General features: G+C 40.4%; 6 protein-coding genes across 10 annotated transcripts; 3 read left to right on the plus strand and 3 right to left on the minus strand.

The window, feature by feature from the left end:
- Positions 1-57: 57 nt before the first annotated feature.
- On the minus strand, positions 58-1358 carry LOC105565684 (superoxide dismutase [Cu-Zn]-like). The gene is made up of 4 exons (XM_012019085.1): positions 1090-1358; positions 919-1015; positions 479-666; positions 58-364 (listed from the first exon to the last, which is right to left on the minus strand). Exons 1-4 carry the CDS (start codon positions 1162-1164, stop codon positions 257-259), a joined length of 468 nt encoding a protein of 155 aa, XP_011874475.1. The 5' UTR covers positions 1165-1358; the 3' UTR covers positions 58-256.
- A 97-nt stretch (positions 1359-1455) lies between these two features.
- Positions 1456-4401, plus strand: LOC105565693 (aspartate--tRNA ligase, cytoplasmic). The gene is made up of 12 exons (XM_012019101.1): positions 1456-1564; positions 1898-1935; positions 2062-2146; positions 2234-2420; positions 2488-2590; positions 2676-2997; positions 3062-3233; positions 3295-3442; positions 3520-3709; positions 3784-3864; positions 3942-4053; positions 4174-4401. The coding sequence occupies exons 2-12, from the start codon at positions 1898-1900 to the stop codon at positions 4335-4337; spliced, it is 1602 nt and encodes a 533-aa protein (XP_011874491.1). The 5' UTR covers positions 1456-1564; the 3' UTR covers positions 4338-4401.
- Positions 4402-4491: 90 nt separating this feature from the next.
- LOC105565692 (tail-anchored protein insertion receptor WRB-like) lies at positions 4492-8358 on the plus strand. Its single transcript, XM_012019100.1, has 7 exons — positions 4492-4860; positions 4996-5161; positions 5394-5461; positions 5617-5833; positions 5867-6000; positions 7604-7908; positions 8135-8358. The coding sequence occupies exons 1-4, from the start codon at positions 4756-4758 to the stop codon at positions 5803-5805; spliced, it is 528 nt and encodes a 175-aa protein (XP_011874490.1). The 5' UTR covers positions 4492-4755; the 3' UTR covers positions 5806-5833; positions 5867-6000; positions 7604-7908; positions 8135-8358.
- Positions 5994-7610, minus strand: LOC105565691 (carbonic anhydrase 9-like). The gene is made up of 6 exons (XM_012019099.1): positions 7362-7610; positions 6987-7154; positions 6759-6915; positions 6584-6689; positions 6296-6523; positions 5994-6231 (listed from the first exon to the last, which is right to left on the minus strand). Exons 1-6 carry the CDS (start codon positions 7453-7455, stop codon positions 6049-6051), a joined length of 936 nt encoding a protein of 311 aa, XP_011874489.1. The 5' UTR covers positions 7456-7610; the 3' UTR covers positions 5994-6048.
- Positions 7916-15448, minus strand: LOC105565690 (serine/threonine-protein kinase 11-interacting protein). Of its 5 annotated transcripts, XM_012019096.1 has the most exons (20): positions 15292-15376; positions 14457-15007; positions 14090-14386; positions 13818-14011; positions 13427-13733; positions 13001-13357; positions 12864-12942; positions 12621-12795; positions 12429-12561; positions 12203-12355; positions 11594-11671; positions 10956-11091; positions 10624-10748; positions 10193-10333; positions 9865-10046; positions 9673-9770; positions 9263-9465; positions 8815-9119; positions 8490-8690; positions 7916-8419 (listed from the first exon to the last, which is right to left on the minus strand). In XM_012019096.1, exons 2-19 carry the CDS (start codon positions 14917-14919, stop codon positions 8493-8495), a joined length of 3624 nt encoding a protein of 1207 aa, XP_011874486.1. In that variant the 5' UTR covers positions 14920-15007; positions 15292-15376; the 3' UTR covers positions 7916-8419; positions 8490-8492. The 5 variants fall into 5 exon arrangements, with proteins under 5 accessions (XP_011874486.1, XP_011874485.1, XP_011874484.1 ...); XM_012019095.1 differs by lacking the exon at positions 15292-15376 and adding an exon at positions 15385-15448 and having other exon boundaries at positions 7916-8690; XM_012019094.1 differs by having other exon boundaries at positions 7916-8690; positions 15334-15398.
- A 78-nt stretch (positions 15449-15526) lies between these two features.
- Positions 15527-22174, plus strand: LOC105565694 (serine/threonine-protein kinase/endoribonuclease IRE1-like). The gene is made up of 9 exons (XM_012019102.1): positions 15527-16210; positions 16282-16324; positions 16410-16997; positions 17083-17674; positions 17748-18198; positions 18275-18571; positions 18635-18807; positions 18954-19145; positions 19629-22174. Exons 1-9 carry the CDS (start codon positions 16009-16011, stop codon positions 19995-19997), a joined length of 2907 nt encoding a protein of 968 aa, XP_011874492.1. The 5' UTR covers positions 15527-16008; the 3' UTR covers positions 19998-22174.
- Positions 22175-22707: the final 533 nt, after the last annotated feature.

Consider the following 22707-nt stretch of genomic DNA (forward strand, 5'->3'; position numbering starts at 1 on the left):
TAGTGTTATCGTAAAAATTACAAAGCGGAGACAAAACTGTTCCATAGGCAATATACGTAAATTCAAGTTTTGACACTTTATTAACCTTATTAGGAAGCAACTTTAATAGTATTACATAATATTATATAATAAATTGCAAAGAACAAAAGAATAATTTTTATACGGTTGTATGAAAACCAAGTGATAAGAAAATAGTACGTCTCTAACATACACCCTATCTTTAATCCTATCAACTTTTCGCGCCGATCACGTACATTTACTTTGCGATGCCAATAACACCGCAGGCAAGACGAGCACCAGCATTGCCAGTCTCTTTTGACAGTTCCACGCCACCCAGGCCCAAATCATCAGCATCTTCATGGACCTAAAATTTTAAGAAAAGGTCTGAAACTTTACCAACTTAAAAAGTAAATATGCAAATCATATTTACTCTTAAAGAGCCATGCTAAAGAATAATCAAGTTAAATGAGTTTTATACCACAAGAGTTCGCCCAATGATACTACGTTCTCCAGAAAGTTGAATGACACAATCGGTAATGTTAACAATTGCCACGCGGTTAGCATCTGCTATCACGTTTCCTAAATCTCCAATATGGCGCTCGCTGTGTTCTGGTCCACCGTGACTTTTGTTCTCTGGATTGAAATGAGGGCCGGCACTCGTGCAACCTGTGAAGAAACAGAGAACACGTTTTCTTCTCTCTTGGCTAGAAATTGATATCGATATAGATAGTGAAAGACAAGAGTACTTTGGTAACTTGTTACCAAATTGTTACAAAATTGTTACAAAAAATATTTGAATACATATTGGAATAAGAGGACAAGTTAAGGATATCAAGGTTACAGAGACTTGAATTGATTTCCTTTTCAATGTCCAAGTTATCTCGTTGGGTATTCTCATAAAATCTGACTTGAGCGTACCATTGGTGTTGTCACCAAATTGATGCACGTGAAAACCGTGCTGGCCTTTCTCCAAGCCTTCAATCGTTCCAGTCACCTTAACATTATTACTACCTTTCTGCAATGGAAATCAAGTTTTTACCAACTTGTTCATTTAAGATAATAAGATAAAGATGTAAAAAGACAATTTACCGTCTGCTCAAAATTCACGACTCCCTTCACACCCCTGTCTCCCTGAAGAACACAGACTGCCTTGATCGTCGTCATCTCGCCAATCTATCGGAAGGTATTCCCGTTTATTCCCGTCTATTCGAGTCTGCTCGAGTCCCCAATAGAGAACTGTACAATGTTAAATTGCTGAATCACGAATAATCAGACGAGGAAAAAATGCTGATAACTGCGTCTGACTACGTCGGCTGATACGCACACAAGCTTGGCGAATTTTAAATGGAAATATGGCCACTCTTCTGTCCGTTATGGATCATCCTCAACTGTCCTCTACACTAGCCATTCAGAATGCACCCTAGTTTCTATGTACGCGTTACCGCATTCTAATTGGCTCTCTCCATCAAGAGCGCCTACACACATGTCAGCCTCCTCGTAAGGATATATAATCGCACGTTGGGATTCTATTTGTATAGTTTGTCGAATTTCTCGCACAAGCAGAGTACGTACGGTAGCAGTTTTTATATTCTCACAATTTATTTAATTCGGTGTGATACCGTACCCTCGCATCACGCGTGTGACTGTTGAGTATCGTGTCGGAAACTTGTTGCAGGTTTAGGTTATCCACGAACGAACGTTATCATTTTTCATGTACATGATAGTATGTAAATATAAACGTTATTATAATCCGTCAATTAACAATGGCCCACATTGCCACAATTGAGTTTACATTGTTTCAATATGTACTACTTTTTCTACCGTTGGCGTATATTGCACAATAATATAATAACATATGTTTACATATATTGAAATAAAAATTGTCCATCCTTTTCAGATGGTTGAAGACAAGCCAGTGGAATGTCCTCCGACAGGGTATTGATTTTCAATATTTTCTTATTCGCATAGCTTTACAAGTTTAAATATATTATAAACTGTGTTGGATTTATGCATCTTGTACGTTGATACATTTTAATACATTTGATACATTTCCTTACAAAGAGACGAGATGTCTAAGAAAGCGCTGAAAAAGCAGCAGAAGGAGGTACAGAAAGCAGCAAAGAAGGCTGAAAGAATGGCTCAGTCTGTAAGTCTGTATTTTGTTTCGTAACAAATGTTTACTGAGGTGAGTCAAATTACGTATAACGGAGTAAGAATAAAGATTGCGTTTCAGCATTCCCAGCAAGAATCTACAAATGAAACCGAGGATGTGTCCGTGGGAAAGTATGGGCAGATGGATATGATTCAGAGTAAGGAAACATTCAAGGACAGAATGTTTGTGGCGATCAAGAATCTGGATAAAAATCTAAACAATCAGACAGTTTGGCTGAGAGGTCGGTTACATACTAGTCGTGCCAAAGGTAAATAGTATTTTGTAGAAAACTAGCCAGTCGTGAGTGAAACTTTAATCTCTCGCAAATTTTACAGGCAAACAATGCTTTATCGTGTTGAGACAACAATCGTACACTGTACAAGGACTAGCTGCGGTGAATGAAGAGATCAGCAAGCAAATGATTAAATTTATATCAAAGTAAAATCCAATTAAGACCTGTGCAAAATTGTGATTCGAGTATCAAGTGCTATATAATTAATGTGGCGTGTGGCGTTTCGTTTAGCATCACGAAGGAGTCTATAGTCGATGCGATGGCCGTGGTGATGCCTGTACCCTCGAAAATCGAATCGTGTTCGCAAAAAGATGTCGAGGTTCATCTGAAGGAAATATTTGTGGTGAGCGCCGCGAAGCCGCAGCTTCCCTTGCAAATCGAAGATGCCGCGAGACCCGTCGGCGAGGCAGACGAGACGACGCTGAACGTGAGAGTGAATCAGGACACCAGACTGGATAACAGAGTTTTGGATCTCCGCACTCCGGCCAATCAAGCGATTTTCAAGGTGGAAGCCGGTGTTTGTAAGCTCTTTAGGGATATTCTGACAAGGAAGGTAAGCACTATAGATGACGTTTCGTCATCTCTGCTCTCCTCTCTCGGTGTTATTCTTTTTTCAGGGCTTTGTCGAGATCCATACTCCAAAAATCATTTCCGCAGCCAGTGAGGGTGGGGCGAACGTGTTTACGGTATCTTATTTCAAAGGCAATGCTTACCTAGCTCAATCGCCTCAATTGTACAAGCAGATGGCAATTGCCGCAGATTTTGACAAAGTATTTACTGTCGGGGCAGGTATGTATGTTCGCGAGAGGAATAGACTGGAACGCGCAAAGTACAAAGGAAAGATTATTAGTTTTCAGAGCGGAAGATTCCAATACGCACAGACATTTGACAGAATTTGTAGGCCTTGATCTGGAAATGGCTTTCAAGTATCACTATCACGAAGTGATAAACACCATCGGAGAAATGTTTACCGAGCTGTTTAAGGGCCTACGCGACAAGTTGGTTACATTCTATTTATTAATTCGGTATATTTATTAATATCGATATAATCGATTAATCAATAGGGATTCAACAGTTATGCAGATGATATAGCGGCGGTCAGTCAACAGTATCCGGTGGAGCCTTTCAAGTTTCTCGAACCGGCTTTGATATTGGAGTACCCACAGGCGATCCAATTGTTGGCAGAAGCGGGCGTGACTCTGGGAGAGGAGGACGATCTGTCGACGCCGGATGAAAAACTTTTGGGGAAACTCGTCAAGAGTAAAGTAAGGCAATTTTACAACAGTTCAATGGCTATTACAAGGACAAAAATATCAAATGTCTTCCTTCCTTCTTGCAGTACGATACAGACTTTTACATTTTGGACAAGTATCCTCTCGCTGTAAGACCTTTCTATACTATGCCGGATCCAAATAACCCTGTAAAGTATTCATACAAGATCACAGCATGGCATTTCTTCTCTCTTTCTTTTTAACGACTATCTCATTTGCATTGTAGAAAGTGTCCAATTCGTACGACATGTTTATGCGAGGTGAGGAAATCATATCTGGCGCGCAACGTATTCATGATCCGGATTTTCTTACCGAACGTGCCAAGCACCATGGAATTGGTAATTTTCGCTTTTATCATTGCGAGCGTTCCATGAATCGTAAAGAAGAAAAAACTTGATCTTTGGCGTAATTTTAAGATAATTTTTGATAATAAGATTTAGATAATGATTGTTTTTCAGATATTGAAAAGATCAAGTCGTATATCGATGCCTTTAGATATGGTTGTCCGCCACACGCTGGTGGTGGCATAGGCATGGAACGCGTAGTGATGCTGTATCTCGGCCTGGACAACATTCGTAAAGTGTCCATGTTTCCGCGCGATCCCAAACGGCTTACTCCTTGAAAGGCTCAACTTTGAATGTACATGTTGAGAGAAAGAGTACTCGAGTAAAATCTTTTACCTTCAATACATGTGTTGAAACGTCTTTCTTTTCTACTAATATTTCTTTTTTTATCTATTGAATGGTGTGTAAGTTACCGCCTGTCGGTTATCTCGGAGACGGTAGAGTCAGGTATAACATGTTCCGCAAAGTTGTCAAGTTTGCTCACTCGTAAGACAAGACGATTTTTATCGACAGTGCTTGAAAATGTAGCGGAGTAGTTGGAAAAATGTAAGTGGGCGTAGAGCGCTGGAAACATGGTGGTCTCAAATTCACCTAACCTAACCTGTGTCACCTGTGTGGTTACGCCGGTTATGCGACCAGGTGCATATAACGTAGGTATTTCGTGATATATTTTGTCGGTTTACTTTTTAAAGTCACATGCAAGCGAAACGGAAAATATCTCACGTCACACAAATGGATTTATTCGTGGTATCCACTCTTTGTTGCGTCTTGGGTAACGTTGCACCGTTTCTCATTAGATTCGTAAGTATCTTTGAAAGATTTATCCATTAGTTTGTACTTTATTTCCTTTTTGAGATTTCCATCGAGTGGAATTCGACAGAGGATCGTAAACCTAACGAGTTTCATCAATTTGATCGATATATACTATGTGTGTAGATTTCATCACGTGTGTTCGCGCAAAAGAGATATGACGTTGAGTTGCGGAAAGAGCTGAGCAATTTGAAACAAGATATGGCAGGAATCTCCATGGTGGACGAGTTTGCCAAGTATGCCAAGCTCCAACGCCGCTACAATCATGTGGAAAGTGTCTTGAAAGAAAACGGTGAGTTTCAACTTGAATTTTTCCTCTTCGTGTCCCACATTAAGTGAACATTTATCATTGCGCATGTCGCATGGAGGAATTTATACAAGTATTCGTCCCTTTACTTGGTTGGAATATATCTTTCGAGATTTCGTACATGCATGCTTATCAAGAAATTATCTCTTGTACTATGAAGGACGTTATGAAATTTCCCATCTGCATTTGTGCAATCTCTCTTCTTTTTTTCTTATAGCGAATCAACGACTGAATTGGAGATTGAAACTTCAAATGTCGCTTATTTATATCTTTCATATGTTAAACGTAAGTAGGCTGCTCACTCAAGCGATTAAGATCAAGTTGTTTTTCACTTGCTGTCTACGATGCTGTGAATTGAAATCAACGTATCAAATGGTGGAAGAATTTGATCTTAATGTAATCTTAATTATAGCGTTAAAAAAGCAACCTCTTATCGACAGGGTATGTTAATCATGTGGTTATTGCACATGTATAAAAACGAGCCAGTTGTTATTCTCCCGGAGGATATATTATGGCCGGTCCAGAATCTTTTGAGTTGGCCGTGTCAGCACGAGAACGCTATTTCTCTATTAGCATGGCTCGTTATCACCAACTGTGGAATATCGGCGTGCAAAAGGCTTCATGCGTGATCCAATGAGGTTTAAACGAGTATACCTTATTACGAATTTTACGATGGATCAACTTAAAAGGTGTATCACTCGAGGAGGGTTCGCCATCTCGTGTCATTCAACTCGGAATAATTACGGAACGATGAATGATTTAGAAAGACGAATAAACAAGTTTTGCAGCAAACCTTTCAATTTTATACAAGTTACTAATTGTAGGTAAGTTTTAACCTCTTGAGGCAAAATTAGAAATTGTCGATTGTTGCGCTACGACCAAAACCAACTCAAGTTTGCAAAATCGAATCGCGAATCGTCGCGCTTGATATTTTTTGTCCAGAACGATGGGTCCAATCTTCTGATATATACCTTACGTTGACCGATATCTTGCAACAGCCGAAAATTATCGCCCAGTGTTTCCTCGCCGTTTGAGAGTTTCCGAAACGTGTTAATCTAAAAAGACACATACTGCGTGCAAGTTTCTTAGTATGAATTGGATATGTACAATATATAATACCTGACGGAAAGATATCGGGACTGGAGTGGCGAAAATAATCCAAGTGACCGCTTCGCTACAAGGCGGAGTCGTGAGAGATCCCTTGTACGTATAAAAGATATCGGTGTTGGATGGTATCAGTGATGCCAGAGCGAGAGATACGTTGACCGACAGCTCTGTACGTGCCCATTGCACGTCTGCTAGCTCGCTTATGAGAGATCGAATGAGCTCATTATCTTCATCTTGCAACTAAAAGCACGCAATTTTCTCGCTTTAGAATTGACCAGAGTCTCGATAAATCGAGATTACCTGGAAGAGAGTAGCTACTACGACTACACCATCCTCGTGCCGTAGCGCATACGAAATGTTGGAATATGCCATGTTACGATGTACAATGTGCATTTCCATTGGATACCTATTATCAGGGCGTTAATCTTCAATCGTTCTTTTCCCTTCCACTCGAGCGAATCGAAATTGTTCATACCTTACACCGTTTAACACGTGTTCAGCACCCCTATTGTTTTTTATGCCCCAGTGAAAGTGCAGTTGTTCCATTTCGTATTGTCGATTCCGTTGCAGCACGGCACCGAATATGTACGGCAATCTTCCGTACATCGCATTCTTATTCACAGTGAGTTTAACTAAAAGGACACGCGCTATTCTCTCATTGTCACTCGGTAGAATCTACATAGTATATACATAGTATTTATACCGGTTTGTCCATTGTTCGTCAATATTTGCGGCATTGAAAGAAAATCATGATAACCGATCATCTCGAGAGCCGGGAGTGGTAAAGCGATCGCTTTCGATGTGGATATACCCACGGGCGATTGTAGTTTTCCCGCGCACGATTCGTACTTCTGCGGCCACAAATGTTGCTCTAAAATTAAACATTACTAGCATTACTGGCAAATTTTTTCTTTTTATTACTATTAATTATTTATATCCAATTGAATATGAATATGAACTTTCAATTAGACTCGTCTGTTATTTTTGTTTTTAAGTAAAAAGACAAGCAATACGTCACGTTTGGATTAATGATTCGCGAAATAAATGGGGATTGAAATCTCCGTTGTGCTGTGTATACCTCTTTTACGGTATCCGAAACCATTGATGCCATTGCGCATCGATACAACGACGAGAGCGAGCCATGCCGGGGTTACAACTCGCAGGATATGCATCTCTGAATTCTCCCTTTATATATATATGTATATGTAGATTATACAATTCCTGTCTTTGTTACTTTGCGTACATCGATTACCCTCTTACAATTTGTCTAGTGTAACAAGTTACACGTACAATTTACAATTATCCTCTGTATTAATTAAGGTGTGCACTTTCGATTACGAAGGAACGGCAAACGATAACTGAAATGGATAGCTGAAATGTAGCTGCGTACGAGATATTGAGAACGAGTGTGTGCCCTCGTCATTAAGTCATTATCAGCTGCATATGTCGTAATCTTTCAAGCTACAGACGTATCCGCGATACAAAAGTATAGCAAGATGCTTCTTCCACTGCACAATAATGCGTAAAATGTATTAAAATGGGACACTTTATTAGGACGCACAATCGCCTTTCCGAGTGATTATAGAGGTGGATAATGATCGTCGAGAAATAGGAGAATTGAAAAGGTATGCCTCAAGATCGTAATTACATATATTTATACACGCTTTGTTACAAAATATAAATTGCAATATTCTCGCGATATAAATATCTACAATAGAGTACCTGAGTCTTGCATTGTAAAATTCCAAATATACATATCACAGTCGGACATTTATAATCAGAAACAATTAATAACTACAACTTTGCCAACCAAATGTACAATGCAAATCGCACGCTCTCCTAACATCATAGAGAAACTTTGGCTCAAGAGTATCGGTACAAAGGAAGGACACAAGTATTTACAATTCCGAGTTCTAGTAACACTACTGACAACTGTATACAGTGCAAGATTTATTCGCAACGTGTCTATCACAAATCAAACAAGTCATTGTAAAACTGCACCGGAATTGTGTACAAGTGCAGAAAGAAAAAGACACATTTGTTTGAAATGTTTTGAATAAAACGTCTTCAAGGTAGACATTTTTCCCTCTCTACTTGGGTTATCGCTCGCTTTCTCCTCTGTAGTCTTTGGATTTTCTATATACAAGACGAGAAGGTTCATCAAACAGTAATGTAGAAAAACTCACTAGATATTTGATTTGCGTGCCATTTAAGTTTTCTCCGCATCATCCTGTGTTACACGCGTGGTTATTTGCAGAGGTATCGAGAATAATTCTTCCCACGGTCGCTGAATAGAACTTATTACAGCCTCGATAGCACCAGGAGAGACAAACTCCAAGGTCCAGTTTTCCTCGAGACCCGCAATCTCGTCCAAGAAATTCAAAGTCAACCAAGTGTCGCAATGTTCCTGAAATTATACTTATTATAATATACTAGTGCACACACGATAACGTGTATTTCCTACAACTCTCTCTCTCTCTCTCTCTCTCTCTCTCCTTCTAAGCTACAACCAACTAAGAGAGATTACTAACCATCCCAATCAAATTGCTCATAGCTTGTTCCCTAGCGACCAAAGGTACTTGATCGCTGCCTGGTATAAGCCAGCAAACGTTGTCCTCGAGTATCACCAATGTCGCACTCGTCACTATCAATCCGGACAGTTTCAGCTTGGTAGTCATGGTTTGACCTTTCAGGATCGCGGAGGAAAATATAGCCAATAGTCGTACGGTGTCGCCGCTTTGATAGTTGGCAGTATTCGTTAGTATATTGTGCATCAGAGTGCTGTAACGCTCTGGAATAGAGAATTCCACTTCGCAGCTCGCAGGCAACTGCAAATCTAACATTGCGACAGAAACGCATCGTAAGCAGAGGAGCTCAAATATCTATATGTGTATACATTTGTCTCGGATTTTGCCCGAGGTAAAATCTTTGCGGTTGACAAATCTCATCCAATTGTTGGAATAAACATTGCTTTTTCACCTGTGATATAAAATAAAAAATTTGACGTTCTCTGGAAATCTTGCAGAATACAGAGCAGGGTGATGGCGAGATGTTCCTCGCCGGCTTTACCAGACTGTTGTAACTCGATTGAAACGCCCTGCTTAAATGGTAGCGGCACGAAAGATCTTAATCTGTCCGTCGTCCAACTGACTTCCTTGTGAAGCCAACGCTGTGGATCCTCCCTGTGACAAATTTCTTTTTCTTCCTTTCAGTTTCTTTGCAACTAATTGTAAGAATAAAGAGCTTATTCTCTCGCGAGAATAACCAACACCCTTAATCCCAAGTAAACTACAGTCACAAAGGCGCGTAGCGTTTGAATAAAAGATAATCTTCCTTACGATATCACTCTTATGTCTTTGGATATTCACATTTGTGCCAAAGTAGCTTACCCTTCTGGCCCATCAATTCTGAGAACGTAGACCTTGGACGTAGACAATACCAAGCATCCAGAAAATGTCTCTTGCATAGAATGCATTAAAATGTCTGCCTACACAGATGAGAACGTTACGAAGAGAGAGAGAGAGAATACTTGAGCTTGCCGTATTACTTAAACGCCTATCACGCGAATCTTGAGAAGATACCTTGAGAAGAAGCACGAGCTCTTCGTTCTCATGCTCGAATACATTGAGAATGATGTGCAGTTTGATTCTATGATCTACGCTGCTAAAATCAGTATAGGAATATTGCACGTTACTACCAAAAAAGTTTGACGCCTCTTCGCCCTTCAAGGTTTTGCTGCCGATCTTGATGCTCTGTAGCAAGCCTGAAAATGGCATATGACGATAGGAAGAAATAGATACGAATGAAGACATTACTGTTAAACATCACAGTGTAATGTCCGATAAACGATAATTGATGTGGTAAATTCAAATCGGTTAATAGGAGATAACCGGAACTTGTCAACTTTACCTCCTAGCATAGACGTCAAGCTTGTCATAGGAGCAAACGCAATTTCTTTCTCGCCCTCGCTGCTATGGGACTTGATATCGATGCTCGTCGATTTAACCATTTTATTTTCATATGCCGTGCATATACTATCCGTTAATGAGCCTGTAAATAATTTCAGTTAACTTTACACATAAGTATATACCATTGAAATAGAAATAAACAATTTTTATTTTCAACATATAACGTAACAATCCTACGTAATCTTATCAGAGATAAATATTACATTAGTATTATAAAATTTCTCTTTTTGTTTATCTCTTTTACAGACATTCCAATTACTTAAACATTCCTGTGAAGAAAAGAAATGTGCGAGTCATAACGAAATTAATGAAATGAAATGAAGCTTATTAATTATACATAATTATTTGTGAAAGAGGGCAAGAGATACAAACCCGAAGAACTGCTTTCCGTCAGACCTGTCATGACTGGCGTAGCATCTGGTATCGTTATTAGAGAAGGAGCGATCGCGGCACGCTTTTCCTCCGTCGAACGTTTTCGACTCGGTGTGACATTTGCCCTGCATCAGTGGATGCCACAGTTAAAATGTTAGCGAAACAATACGAGTAGGTGATGATACATATTCGTTTCTCTCTTTTTTGCCCATTAAATTCTATTATATTAAGTATTCTGGTTTTGTAATGCGTTCGTGTTGACCCGCATACAAGATGAGCATCATATAAAACTACCACTGTAAAATAAGTGTGCAAGCACGCAGCAGACTAACTTTAGTGTTTCATCTAAAACTTCGATGCTGCTCTGGCTTGGATTACTGAGTATCTCTATGTCACTCTCGTATTTCTTCGTCGGAACATTTGCAGACGGTGTTGACTCCCTCGACTCTTCTAAACTCGTCGCTGAACCTGACAATGATGAATGGCAATTCAGAAAAAGAGATGAAAAATATTTTGTCGTTAAATTTTCTGAAAATTGACAAAGAGAAGAACCAAGGAAATCTTAATTAATAAAAAATCAAACATGTGAATTTCTTTTGTAAATACGTCGCACTTACAGAAATGAAAATTTAAAATTATAGGCGCCTCAACAGCACCGAAGAGAGAAGGACGGAGGGGAGAGAGAGGAGAGAAATTATCACCAAGATATCCATGTATATACATACAAACTTTTAATGTGTGAATACGGATTTGAATCCAACAGCCGCCAAAGTTTTTCTCTCTCGAGACTAAAGTTTTCAAGTAAAAAGTGCGAAAGAAAATTAACTGTTGGCGACTGAATGGTTGACGGGGAACGTGGCGAGAAGGTGAACGAGAAAGAAGAAAGACACAGGAGCAAAGGAGGGGCAGAGAGAGAGAGAGAGAGAGAGGGAGAAATGCTGTAACGTAAATTATTGTGGCTGAAGCTTACAGCAGACTTGAGCTTGGGTGCGAGAGTCGGAGTGCACCAGAGAAGTGGTGACGGATTTAGCTCCACCCTCCATTCCACCTGCACCGGTATTAGTATGTTACAGTTCCCATTAAATATGGTAAAAACGTACAAACGCGTGCACACGCGTTGATTAGTACGTATATAATGTATACATATTAACATCTACATATCAATTATTATTCGAATGCATTCGCTAAATCATTCAATTTGGCCAACTAATTGTAAGGATTCAACTCACGTTTTTAGATTAAGTTGAGTAATTGTCAGGCCAACTTCAACACAATTAATTGTTTTGCACAACTGTACGTATATACATTTTCAAGTTTTTACTTTCCGGACGAAAACTAAAAGACTTTCCACAATTACTTATCTATTTTAACTAAAATCTTAACAATTTTCCAATGATTGTCTCGCGGAAATTGAAATTTTCGGCAACTAATGAATTGAAAACTCAACTCACACATTGCGATAACATCTCGATGTGACAATTCTTGTCGCGTACAGATTGTGCATATTCTTATAAATTCGTCTAAAGATCTGTTCCGACATGCTGAGAAAACATGACGTGACGTCATCGTACTGGCTTACCGATACTGGAGAAGGACTCGGAATGTGCCAGGTTTAGCCTCGTTGGGCTTTCCGTTAGCTGATTCTTGGCAATTTGAGCGTCTGCGTTAGACGCAGTCTCTATTTCAATGACTAAGCCGCTGTCGCAGGTAGGACACTTGAGTTGTTTCGCACCTGATGGAAAAAAAAGGGGAACAAATCACTTAACAATCGTTTCCAAAAGTCGTCGTGTAAAACAATAACAAACCTGATTTAACAGCAAACGTTACGTTGTACAATTCCGGATCCTGTGAGAATTGCGTCGAGCATTTCATGCACTTGAAAACCTTGAGCAGTATCGGTCGTATCTCGATTTGCTCGCTAATTGTCGTCACAATTTTCTAAAAAAGGATCATACGCTACATAAACTACATAATCGTATTCAAGTGTTTCTCGGTACCTTTGCATCTTCTGGTTGGGCAAAGTATCGTCTGTTCTCCTTATCTTTCCTAGTAGTGTCAAAAATAATGTCAACTGTGGGTGGATCGCTTCTGCCCAAGACGCAAGACAATACGGAATTTGTCGACCAACAATACTTGATTCTCCCTGTGATCGCATCCCTTTCCTTAATATCTCTACAAATGTTGCGACAAAACATTTTATTTTGGAAACACGACTTGGACGCGTGTAGCGAGTCACTTACTCGGAAGTTATCACCAGGAAGACATTGTCCAGCTCATCTTGGTTTTTCCTTTTCTGAACGATATATAAATCTCCAGCCTCTAAAAGATGGAAAAATTGACTTGGCGTAATATCGTTAATATATTTCATCCAAGTTACCTTCATTAGGATCATATTCGATTGTAGGAGCAGCGCATGTCTTGGAAAGATTGTCCAACGCTTCACTCTCTTTATCGTCCTCTGTGCATTCTGCGATTCCTCGCGACTCGGATTCGTCGAAAGATTCTCCGTTATCTATCGCGTGAATCAGAGTATCGTGCAGAGACGATGCTGCATCAACATCAGTCAAAGTCTGTATCTTGGATATTTGCGACTCTGGCAATCGTGTGGCAGGATGTAGACCCATAATATCCTGCACAAAAGTTGCCGCGTGACTGCTCAGCCAATTATCCTCGCCAAATTTTTCTCGTAGATCCAAGATGCGTTTTTTCGTCTCCAAGTAATCCTTTGACGACTCTTGAGAAAAAAAAAAAATGAACACGTACATTACTCTATCGCAACAGCACCAGTCATTTTATCTATTACCTAAATAAGAAGATGCCTCTACATCAGGCAGTTGATTAAATTCTCCTCTCTCCTGATCGATCTCGTCGATGATGGCTTCTTTAACGTTTCGCCTCTTTTTACTTTTACTCGTTGCACTCTTTTCCAGAGTTTCAGGTAACGATATCGTTCGACGATCTAATTTGCCTTGGTCGAATTCATGTGTATCAACGTATACAGATATCGAGCTGCTCAGTGATGTCGATTGATTCGTGGATATTGCAAAGACCCGATTTTCCGCTACTAGCGTTTTTTCCCAATTTGAGAGTGGCAGATGATCTAAAACGAACTGCGAGAATTTTGTCAAATATAAGCCAGCCAGTTTAGCACTTGATATATTACTATGTACAATGTTTATTACACACGAGGATACCTTGCTGTCCGATAAACTCGGATTCAAATATTTTATCGTCAGTATACGATGTTTCGAATGATATGATAAAGGATTCCCTTCCAAGGATAACCACAAGAGGGTAGACATCTTTCGCAGTGGCCAGAGGATCGGATGCTCCGTTAAACAGTTAAACGACAAGTCTAACTCCGTCAGACACTCTAAGCCTTGCAGAGCTGTCGTACATAAATTTGTGTTTGTACGCACATGTACTCGCATAAGGAGAGAAAATTGTTATCGCAATAATAACCAACCGCTCAAGTTGTCAATGTAATTGTTTTTCAACACCAACACTTGTAACGAATGCAGCACCGCCTTATTGAACGTAGGTATATGTTCCAATTTGTTGTAGCCCAGATTGACGTATCTTAAATTTGACAAGCAAGATATCTCCTTGGCATTAGTTATCATATTATGACTCAAATCCAATATCTGAAGCCAAGGTGCCAATTCTAAAGATTCGTCGAGGCATTGGAGAGCGTTGTGAGGTAATACCAAGTGTTTCAAGGATGCCCATACAAACCCGACTCCGGCATCGCCTCCGCACGCAGCTGCAAGTAAAAATATACACGTATACACGTGGAAAAGGCTGTACAATCAGTGACGGTCAACTAGGATTACCTAGTAATTGATAAATCGTGGATACTCCTTTCCTGCCGGCGCACACGATACTTTCCAACTGACCTCTGACGCTCTGTAGACCCTTCAATAACTCAATAGACACTTGTTTCAGCTCCAAATACTTCAAGTGTCTAAACTTGGAGATGTCAATCGTCACTTTGACGTCGGAAGAGCAATGCGTCACTTTCAGGCCTATAGTCTTCTGCACGAAATCGTGTAGGAACTTGACGTCACGGAATACATCTACCTTGGAGCTGTTACACACGTGAAAGGAGGAGTCCAAATCTTGAGATTCCGATACAATCAGCGAGAATGCCTCGTTGAGAGTATGCAGCAGTTTTGTTGACAGGGAGAGCTTGCTAGAGGCGCTCAAGATCTCGTCGCCGTTCTGCCGAAGAAGTCTCACCAGCTCCGTTATTTCTCGCGCGTTCATTATGTCTGGCGGCTGACTCATCCTTGACATTTATTTACTTGCTATCGTCGCACTTTCAATCTCCGTGTTCGCTCGTCCAGGCCCCAAGGCTTGGAGGCAAGTATCAAATCATCCTCAACTAAAATGGTAACTTATTGCTTTCTACATCTAATTTACAGACCCTTTGAAGACATAAAATGAAACTTTTTTTTTTTATCAAGAACAAAGGGCAAACAGATAAATGGGCAAATGTTTAATTCGACTCGTTCATTTCGCCCGTTGAACGTTAAAAGTGCGACACATTTCCTAACCTTACGGAAATGTCACTTTTCAAGTATTACTCTCTTTGCAATTCAGAGTTTTTTACTTTCCAAGCTTGGTTCTTCTGGAAGAAAAATCTGAACGAGCGGGTTAAACATTTACCTAAAGGTTTCTAATAAATTTGACAATGGTCGTGACACAAACCGTGATAATAACAATGGAAATATTTATTTATATCATGTAACGCGCAATTACCAAGGAATTAAGGTTGGCCTAGTTTACATGGTGCACTTGATATAGCCAATGACTGAACCAATTTACTAGTTATTTACCATTTGTTACTATGGCTGCGTTTGGGGGGTTTTTGACGGTTGTGGCATGCCTGCCATCGTTTTGCCGAATGCTGCCGTAGCATCACGTAGCATCACGTAGCATCACGTAGCATGCGTGATGATGCGTTTGTGTAGTGCGTATGTACGATATATATGAGACACGTGTCCATATGAATCGTGTGTGTCATTACGTGTGTACATACGCCTCCGTCAAACTGATTTTGTCGATCGAATCTCGTGGAGGCACAGAAAACACTCGCGATGCAACGATCTTACCATGATTGTATCTGCATACGTATGATTATCGCGACATAGGTAACTGCGCAAATAACTGACGCTACTTGGTGTTCTGCTTTCAAGCTACTTTGAAAAATGAAGAGATTGCCAACGTATATATTCGTCGATGTAAGAATTGTGGATCTTGGGGTGGCAATTATGTTGACAACGACAACGTCACAAGCTACGAGAATCTAATGCGTAACAAGTGTCGCTGGATCGAACCCAACTTATGTATCGTACGGTCGACGCTACGTAGAGATTCTTCACGATGCGAAGGCGGATGACAGTTTGGTCAATGACACCTCTTATTTTCATGACGCTCGCACTCGTCATTGGACAACAAGCAGTGGATAATTTCAACACCGAACTAGCCGAACAAGACGACACTCTCCTCTTGTTGTCTACGCTCGGAGGATTACTCGTGGGTGTTGACAAGCGGTCTGGAAAGATACGATGGCAGCAAGACGATGGTAACAATTTGCTGGATTACATTGAGAAATTGAGAGATTTCTTATTATATATCCGTATATGTATGTTTTAGAACCCGTAGTCAAAGTGCCTGTTAATCTAGCGGGAAGCAAGATGTACGTCAAGTATAACAGTATCGTACAGAATTATGAGCACAAGCATGAAATACATAAGCACGAAAGATGCTTTCGATTATTCCAGGCCCATGTTTCTGCCGGATCCCAGGGATGGTTCGCTCTACCTCTTCGGCAGAGAATCGGAGGCATTGAAAAAGCTGCCGTTTACCATTCCTCAGCTAGTCGCCAGCAGCCCGTGTAGAAGCAGCGATGGTATATTGTACACCGGCAGAAAGATCGACACCTGGTTTAGTATCGATCCGACGACTGGTGAGAGGGAGCAGCTTCTAAGTTTTTACAAAGTAAAGGATACGTGTCCTTTGGAGATGCAGAATACTATATTCGTCGGTCGCACGGAATACAATATTATCATGGTCGATAGCAAACGCAAGGACAGAAAGTGGAACGTAACGTTCTACGATTATTCCGCTATGCAAATGAAACCTGATGTCACAGACAATTACGATTTGGTACATTTCACCACAAGTTCAACGGGTCGTGTAGTGACCGTGGACAGGAGATTAGGTAGGATTCTTTGGAAGTTGGATTTGAAAAGTCCAGTGATAGCCATGTATACCGTGACCAAAGATGGCCTGCTGACAGTTCCTTTCAAGAGTATTGCCGATTCGTTGTTGGAAAAATTTGCGACAAGGCCGACCGACATTGAATGGTTGTAAGTTGCAAATGAAATGTTTTTACACAGAGATTTCTCTCTTCTTTATTGTATAATCTTGACTCCATTGTATCGACTCCTCCAGCCCGACTTTGTACATTGGACAGCATCGATATGGTCTCTATGCGTTGCCATCGCTCGTCGATTCCGACACGACCATTATATCGAGCAACATAGGCCACTTGTTGCTGGAGGGGCCATTGCTGACGTCGCATCCTTATAGGGACGATAAGAATGTACCATTGCCAGGGGATCATGTTTTTATTTCTAATATCGATGTAACCGACGACGGTTATCAAAGCATCAGGCGTACTGAGAATGCCATCGTGCTAGGCCATTACGAGGTACCCACGGAATACAAGCCGCAAAGCCAGCTCCTCCAAATAACCGGGCGATCCGATCCGATAATCTTGGAGACTGTCGCGTTGAATGTCACTGGGACCAAGTTGTCTGTCGCCGTACAGTCGGACACGTCAAACGGTACTATGCAATTGGAAGAGAATCGCAATTGGCAGAGAATTATATCGAAAACTTACAACGCGAGCAAAACGTGGCTCAATAGACAGGAAAACGTAGATGCAAAACTGATCGTCATTCCCATTATCTTGACAATTGGCACGATTGTAGCTTGGTATCTGTATAAGCAACGCAAGGACCAATTCCAGTACATGTCGCAGGTAAGACGGAGCTGGAAGATGAATACAAGTTACGTTCGAGAGTTGATGAAATTAAATCGATTTGTTTCTCAAGGCTTCACGCGAGAGCAGTCGTACGAATTATTCTGGTAAATCGGGCAACAACTCTGTCGTTATCCAGCAAGAGATCGGGGATGGCTTGGTCATTAAAGTGGGAAAAGTTACTTTTGACACGAGACAGGTCCTTGGCAAAGGATGCGACGGAACACTCGTGTACAAAGGTGAATTTGACGGTCGCGCTATAGCTGTGAAGCGGTTGTTGCCAGACTGCTTTACGTTAGCGGATCGGGAGGTAGCCCTCTTGAGAGAATCGGACGCACACGCCAACGTAGTCAGATATTTTTGTACCGAACAGGATCGTATGTTCAGATACATCGCCTTGGAACTAGCAGAGGCCACTTTGCAGGATTACGTCACGGGAAAATATGACAGGGGAAAGATATCGGTGAAAAATATCTTGCATCAGGCCACATCCGGATTAGCGCATCTTCATTTCCTGGATATCGGTGAGGAGACTAAGTAACTTGGATTTTTATTTTCAATTGTTTTATTTTCAATTTTATTTTCAATTTGCGTACGTAGTTCATAGGGACATTAAGCCTCACAACGTCTTGCTCTCTGTTCCTGGACCTCGCGGAGAGGTACGCGCCATGATATCGGATTTTGGATTATGTAAAAAACTTCAGCTCGGCCGCGTATCATTTTCACGGAGATCCGGTATCACTGGAACCGATGGTTGGATCGCGCCAGAGATGCTGAATGGAGAAAGGACGACATGCGCGGTCGACATTTTCTCGCTCGGCTGCGTCTTTTATTACGTTCTTTCCAACGGCAAGCATCCTTTCGGCGATCCGCTACGAAGACAAGCGAATATTCTCTGTAAGTAAGCAGCTCTTTTCAACTTGCCTTCGGTTCTCTATTCATGTTATTTCTTATATGCAGGTGGCGAGAGCAATCTGACATCGCTCGAGAAAGTACCTCCGAGTGACAGAGAATTAGCGTTATTACTTATTAAGGCAATGATATGCGGTAATCCTGCTGCGAGGCCGCCAGCTTCGGCAATCTGTAATTATCCATTCTTTTGGAATTTAGCAGAGATTCTCGGTTTCTTTCAGGTATATAGAAAATAAAATTGTTTAAATATTCATTATCGCTTGTTCGCCTCTTTCTTTCGAAAGAAAGAGAAAAGGAAAGTGTCAGAGAGGAGAAATCACGCGAGCCTTTCCTTCATTTCATTTCTCTATTGTAATTTGTGCGACAGGATATTAGCGATCGTGTGGAAAAGGACCAGTCCAACAGTCCGGCTTTAATAGCATTGGAGACTTGCGGCGAGCGCGTGACAGGGGACGATTGGAGATTGTACATAGATCTCGAAGTTGCGACAGATTTGCGCAAATACAGAAGTTATCGAGGCGAGAGCGTGAGAGATCTACTCAGGGCTTTACGAAACAAGGTTAGCGAGTACAATGCGCTTTATCGCACAGTCAATTATACAAACGTAAATTATCACAAGATGATTACTGAAACTGTTTGTTATTCTTACTTACGGAAAGAGATACATAGAATTAAACAGATTTAATGTTTCAAATACTAGAAACTTGATCGCTTTTTACAAAATTATCGATACAACACTCCGAGTGTACACTATCAAGAAAATAATATTCAAGAGATTTGAAATTATAAAATTGTCCTGGAGTCCTTAAACTGCAAAACATGGTTCTTTTATCAAATGAACCCCTTGCTAAACGAGTGATACTTGCGATTCTTTATTTTTCCAACAACTCTTTACTTGGATAGATTTGTTTAAAATATTTCCAGAATCCTCCTTTATTATATTCAACAAGTCTAATCTATTTTGAATCTACCAAGATTAAAAATAGACGCAATCATTGAACTTGAAACGACTCGTCATTAACGCGTGTCGATATGTTCTCAGAAACACCATTACAGAGAACTGAGCCCGAAAGCACAGGAGAGTCTCGGCGAGATTCCTAACGAATTTACTGAATATTGGCTGTCGAGATTTCCATGTTTATTGTGTCACGTGTGGTGCGCGATGCAGAACTTTCGAGATGAGTCGAGCCTGAAGCAGTACTACCATCCACACTACACCTTTGCGAGTGGCTACGAGGGACAACAAGCGATCGTACGAACGAATAACGCGCTGTCGACGTCGGCCAGGATGGGACAAACGGACAGAGTCGATTGGAGCCCCAATCGAACGAAAAACCGCGTCCAGAGAAGGAAACAGGAAAAGAAAAAGCAGGAACAACCAGCAACGTGGTTACTGCATCAGCTGAATTGAACTATCACGAGACTATTACTAACTAAGCCAAGATAAAAGTGCGACTATATGCGGGTTTTCGCGTGTAAAACTAAAATTTCCATTTTAGTTGGAATTATGGTTCCATAAAACCAACACGATAAGGATTACAGTTACGCTTTTAATTAAGAAAGCGAACTGAAATCATTAAAAATTACAAACCTCCTTTTTATACAGTAGCGTACTTGAGACAATTTATTCACGAATATTTTTTATACTGGTTTCAATTCGCGATAGAAACAAAGAACGTAATTTTTTCTTAGTGATCGATATCTTTATTTCAGATAGTATTTAATGTAAAATGTATAAAAGCAGCAGAAGAAACGTCCGTCTTGTTCGCACGATATCGAGCAACGAGTGAGTAATTTTTTTGGAAAGTATACAAAAGGTCGCTCCTTTCAATCGATCGAATATAATCCAAGTTCTGTTTCGTTACCAGATTTTTTCGTGCTAAAGAACAAGATTTCGGCCACTTTTGCATCTTTCTCATCAAGGTATTTGTCCGCGCGACCATCGTCACTCTGTGTGCCTGCGTACAAAGTAATCGATATTTACAGTGACATACCTGTCGATGTACGGGCAGCAGATCGCAGGTTTTCCCAGAGAATTTTAAGGCTATCGACGCCTCTGTGAAAGATTTTTGGCGATCTTGTGCCACGCTATCTCCTTTATTCGAGAGTCAATGTTCGGGCCGCGAAGCGTCTTCTCTTACCTCAGGAGGACGAGCAGTTGTATCTTTTCATCATGTGTAAAATTTCTTCGGCGAGCTGACATTATCGCTATCTCTGAAAAGAAAAACGTCACTTTGCGTTCAATAATAATAATAAAAATAACGATATGCCGCGAGTAATACGATAATTTATCGAGATTGGCGATATTTAAGTACCTTTGTTCGTGGAAAACTTTGTCGATTCTTGGTATCGCTTGTTTCGCCGATTACCTTTGAGTGTTGACCAACCACTGTGACGAGTATTACTCTGTTACTTGCTGTTTACTGGGATGTCGTACGACCTCTGACTCGACACTTGTTTCGCTTACTTGTACATTTCCTCCACTGTTGAAATTTCTTTATTAATGAATTGGTCTACGCGATGACGTCTGTATCGCTCTGTCTGCCTGCGTATAAAGAAAGTATAATTTACTTTCGACGTATAATTTAATCGATATTTACAGTTACATACCTGTCGAGCTATGGGCTACCCATTCTAAATTCTTGCACAAGTTTTCTAGACTTTCCACGCTTTCTCCTTTTTACGAGAATCGACGTACGGGCCCAGGCGAAGCGTTTTCTCTCGCTTTAGGAGGATGAGCAGTCTTAACTTTTCTTCGTGCGTAAAGTTTTGCTGACGAGGTGTAAACACTTTCTCTATCTCTGTAAAGAAAAACGTCACGTTGCATTAAATAATAATAAAAATAATTAATTAACAATATGCCGCGAGTAATACGATAATTGATCGAGATTGGCGATATTTACAATACCTTTGTTCGTCGAAGAACTGTCGATTCTTGGTATCTCTGTTTTCGACGATCACCTTTCAATGTTTACCAACGACTGTAACTAGTTGCGATCGGCAAGTACTCTGCCCTGCTCGAGAAAGAGGAGGGACGGAGGCTGTCGTCGAGGAGGGCTTTCAAGTCATTGCGATTGGTCGACTACTATTATCTCTCCGCTTTACGTCGCTCGCGTGAGATCTTTATACAAAGATACTCGAGAGGAAATATTTTTGGCTGTATCACTACTATATCGATTCCGCTTTTTACATGGCTCGATCGTTTTTTAAAAACTGATGTTAATGTCAACTACATGTATGCAACAGATATTAGAAACACACCCTTTTAAGGATACTTGACACATACCTAGCTGCATACACTACGTACTTAGCTGATCTATACCTACATAGGCCAGCAATTCGTTTCAATCGATCGAATATAATCCAAGTTCTGTCTCGTTGCCAGATTTTTTGTGCTAAAGAACAAGACGACCGTTAAAATAGCATAAGTTTATGGAGATAGGTTGCACATTTATACACGAGAACCGATGCCTATATCGAAGGGTGGAAATACATATAGTCTAATATTCTTTTCGTCACACAATGTGCTGGATAAAAAAAGATATAGGCGAAAGAAGAATAAGAAGATAATGTACTTTGTAAAAACAAGGTGACCGTTGTTCTCTCTTTCCTCACCTTTCCTGTTTTATTATTTTTAAATTTATGAGTAAAAAACGAAATCTAATTCAAAGTAAATGCGTGTAGCAGAGAGAAACCCTGACAAAGTGGATGTCAACTACGTCTGTTTTGGATTTATGAATTTTTAAAAATCCAAAAGACTTGACAATTTTCGAACTTTTGATACACCTATCTGTTAGATCTCGATGAGCGCCAAAACTTTGGTCCTATGGACTTTTGCTCCATCCCTTACCAATTTTTAAGATAAAAATTGTTTAAAATTCAAAATTTTGTTTTCGTATTTCCGAACATTTTATGGCGGCTTCTTTAGATCGACGAGCGCTACAACTTTGGTCCTATGCTCTTTTGTTCCATCTCTTACCGTTTTTAAGATAAAAATTGTTTAAAGTCAGTAGCGGCGCTGCTTAAGGGTGATATGAAGGCCGAAACTCCAAAAAAGGCGAAAAAATCGTCGAAAATTGAATCGACTATAACTCGAAAACTATTGACCGCATCTTGTTTTA

Source organism: Vollenhovia emeryi, unplaced genomic scaffold (assembly GCF_000949405.1).
Source record: "Vollenhovia emeryi isolate VEMERY1.0 unplaced genomic scaffold, V.emery_V1.0 DF939150.1, whole genome shotgun sequence".
In the NCBI taxonomy this organism is placed as follows: domain Eukaryota; kingdom Metazoa; phylum Arthropoda; class Insecta; order Hymenoptera; family Formicidae; genus Vollenhovia; species Vollenhovia emeryi.

Coding starts and splice junctions, on each gene's coding strand:
- LOC105565684 (XM_012019085.1), bottom strand. CDS start 1,164: ATGACGACGATCAAGGCAGTCTGTGTTCTTCAGGGAGACAGGGGTGTG. Junction 1,016..1,089: donor TCGTGAATTTTGAGCAGACG/GTAAATTGTCTT, acceptor TTTCCATTGCAG/AAAGGTAGTAATAATGTTAA. Junction 667..918: donor ATTTGGTGACAACACCAATG/GTACGCTCAAGT, acceptor GTTTCTTCACAG/GTTGCACGAGTGCCGGCCCT.
- LOC105565693 (XM_012019101.1), top strand. CDS start 1,898: ATGGTTGAAGACAAGCCAGTGGAATGTCCTCCGACAGG. Junction 1,936..2,061: donor GTGGAATGTCCTCCGACAGG/GTATTGATTTTC, acceptor TTCCTTACAAAG/AGACGAGATGTCTAAGAAAG. Junction 2,591..2,675: donor ATGATTAAATTTATATCAAA/GTAAAATCCAAT, acceptor CGTTTCGTTTAG/CATCACGAAGGAGTCTATAG.
- LOC105565692 (XM_012019100.1), top strand. CDS start 4,756: ATGCAAGCGAAACGGAAAATATCTCACGTCACACAAATGGATTTATTC. Junction 4,861..4,995: donor CACCGTTTCTCATTAGATTC/GTAAGTATCTTT, acceptor CTATGTGTGTAG/ATTTCATCACGTGTGTTCGC. Junction 5,162..5,393: donor AAGTGTCTTGAAAGAAAACG/GTGAGTTTCAAC, acceptor TTTTTCTTATAG/CGAATCAACGACTGAATTGG.
- LOC105565691 (XM_012019099.1), bottom strand. CDS start 7,455: ATGCATATCCTGCGAGTTGTAACCCCGGCATGGCTCGCTCTCGTCGTT. Junction 7,155..7,361: donor TTTCGGATACCGTAAAAGAG/GTATACACAGCA, acceptor GTTTAATTTTAG/AGCAACATTTGTGGCCGCAG. Junction 6,690..6,758: donor CACGTGTTAAACGGTGTAAG/GTATGAACAATT, acceptor CCCTGATAATAG/GTATCCAATGGAAATGCACA.
- LOC105565690 (XM_012019095.1), bottom strand. CDS start 14,919: ATGTCAAGGATGAGTCAGCCGCCAGACATAATGAACGCGCGAGAAATA. Junction 11,092..11,593: donor CACCCAAGCTCAAGTCTGCT/GTAAGCTTCAGC, acceptor CATCATTGTCAG/GTTCAGCGACGAGTTTAGAA. Junction 9,466..9,672: donor AGAATTGATGGGCCAGAAGG/GTAAGCTACTTT, acceptor AATTTGTCACAG/GGAGGATCCACAGCGTTGGC.
- LOC105565694 (XM_012019102.1), top strand. CDS start 16,009: ATGCGAAGGCGGATGACAGTTTGGTCAATGACACCTCTTATTTTCATG. Junction 16,211..16,281: donor ACGATGGCAGCAAGACGATG/GTAACAATTTGC, acceptor TGTATGTTTTAG/AACCCGTAGTCAAAGTGCCT. Junction 18,572..18,634: donor AAGACAAGCGAATATTCTCT/GTAAGTAAGCAG, acceptor TCTTATATGCAG/GTGGCGAGAGCAATCTGACA.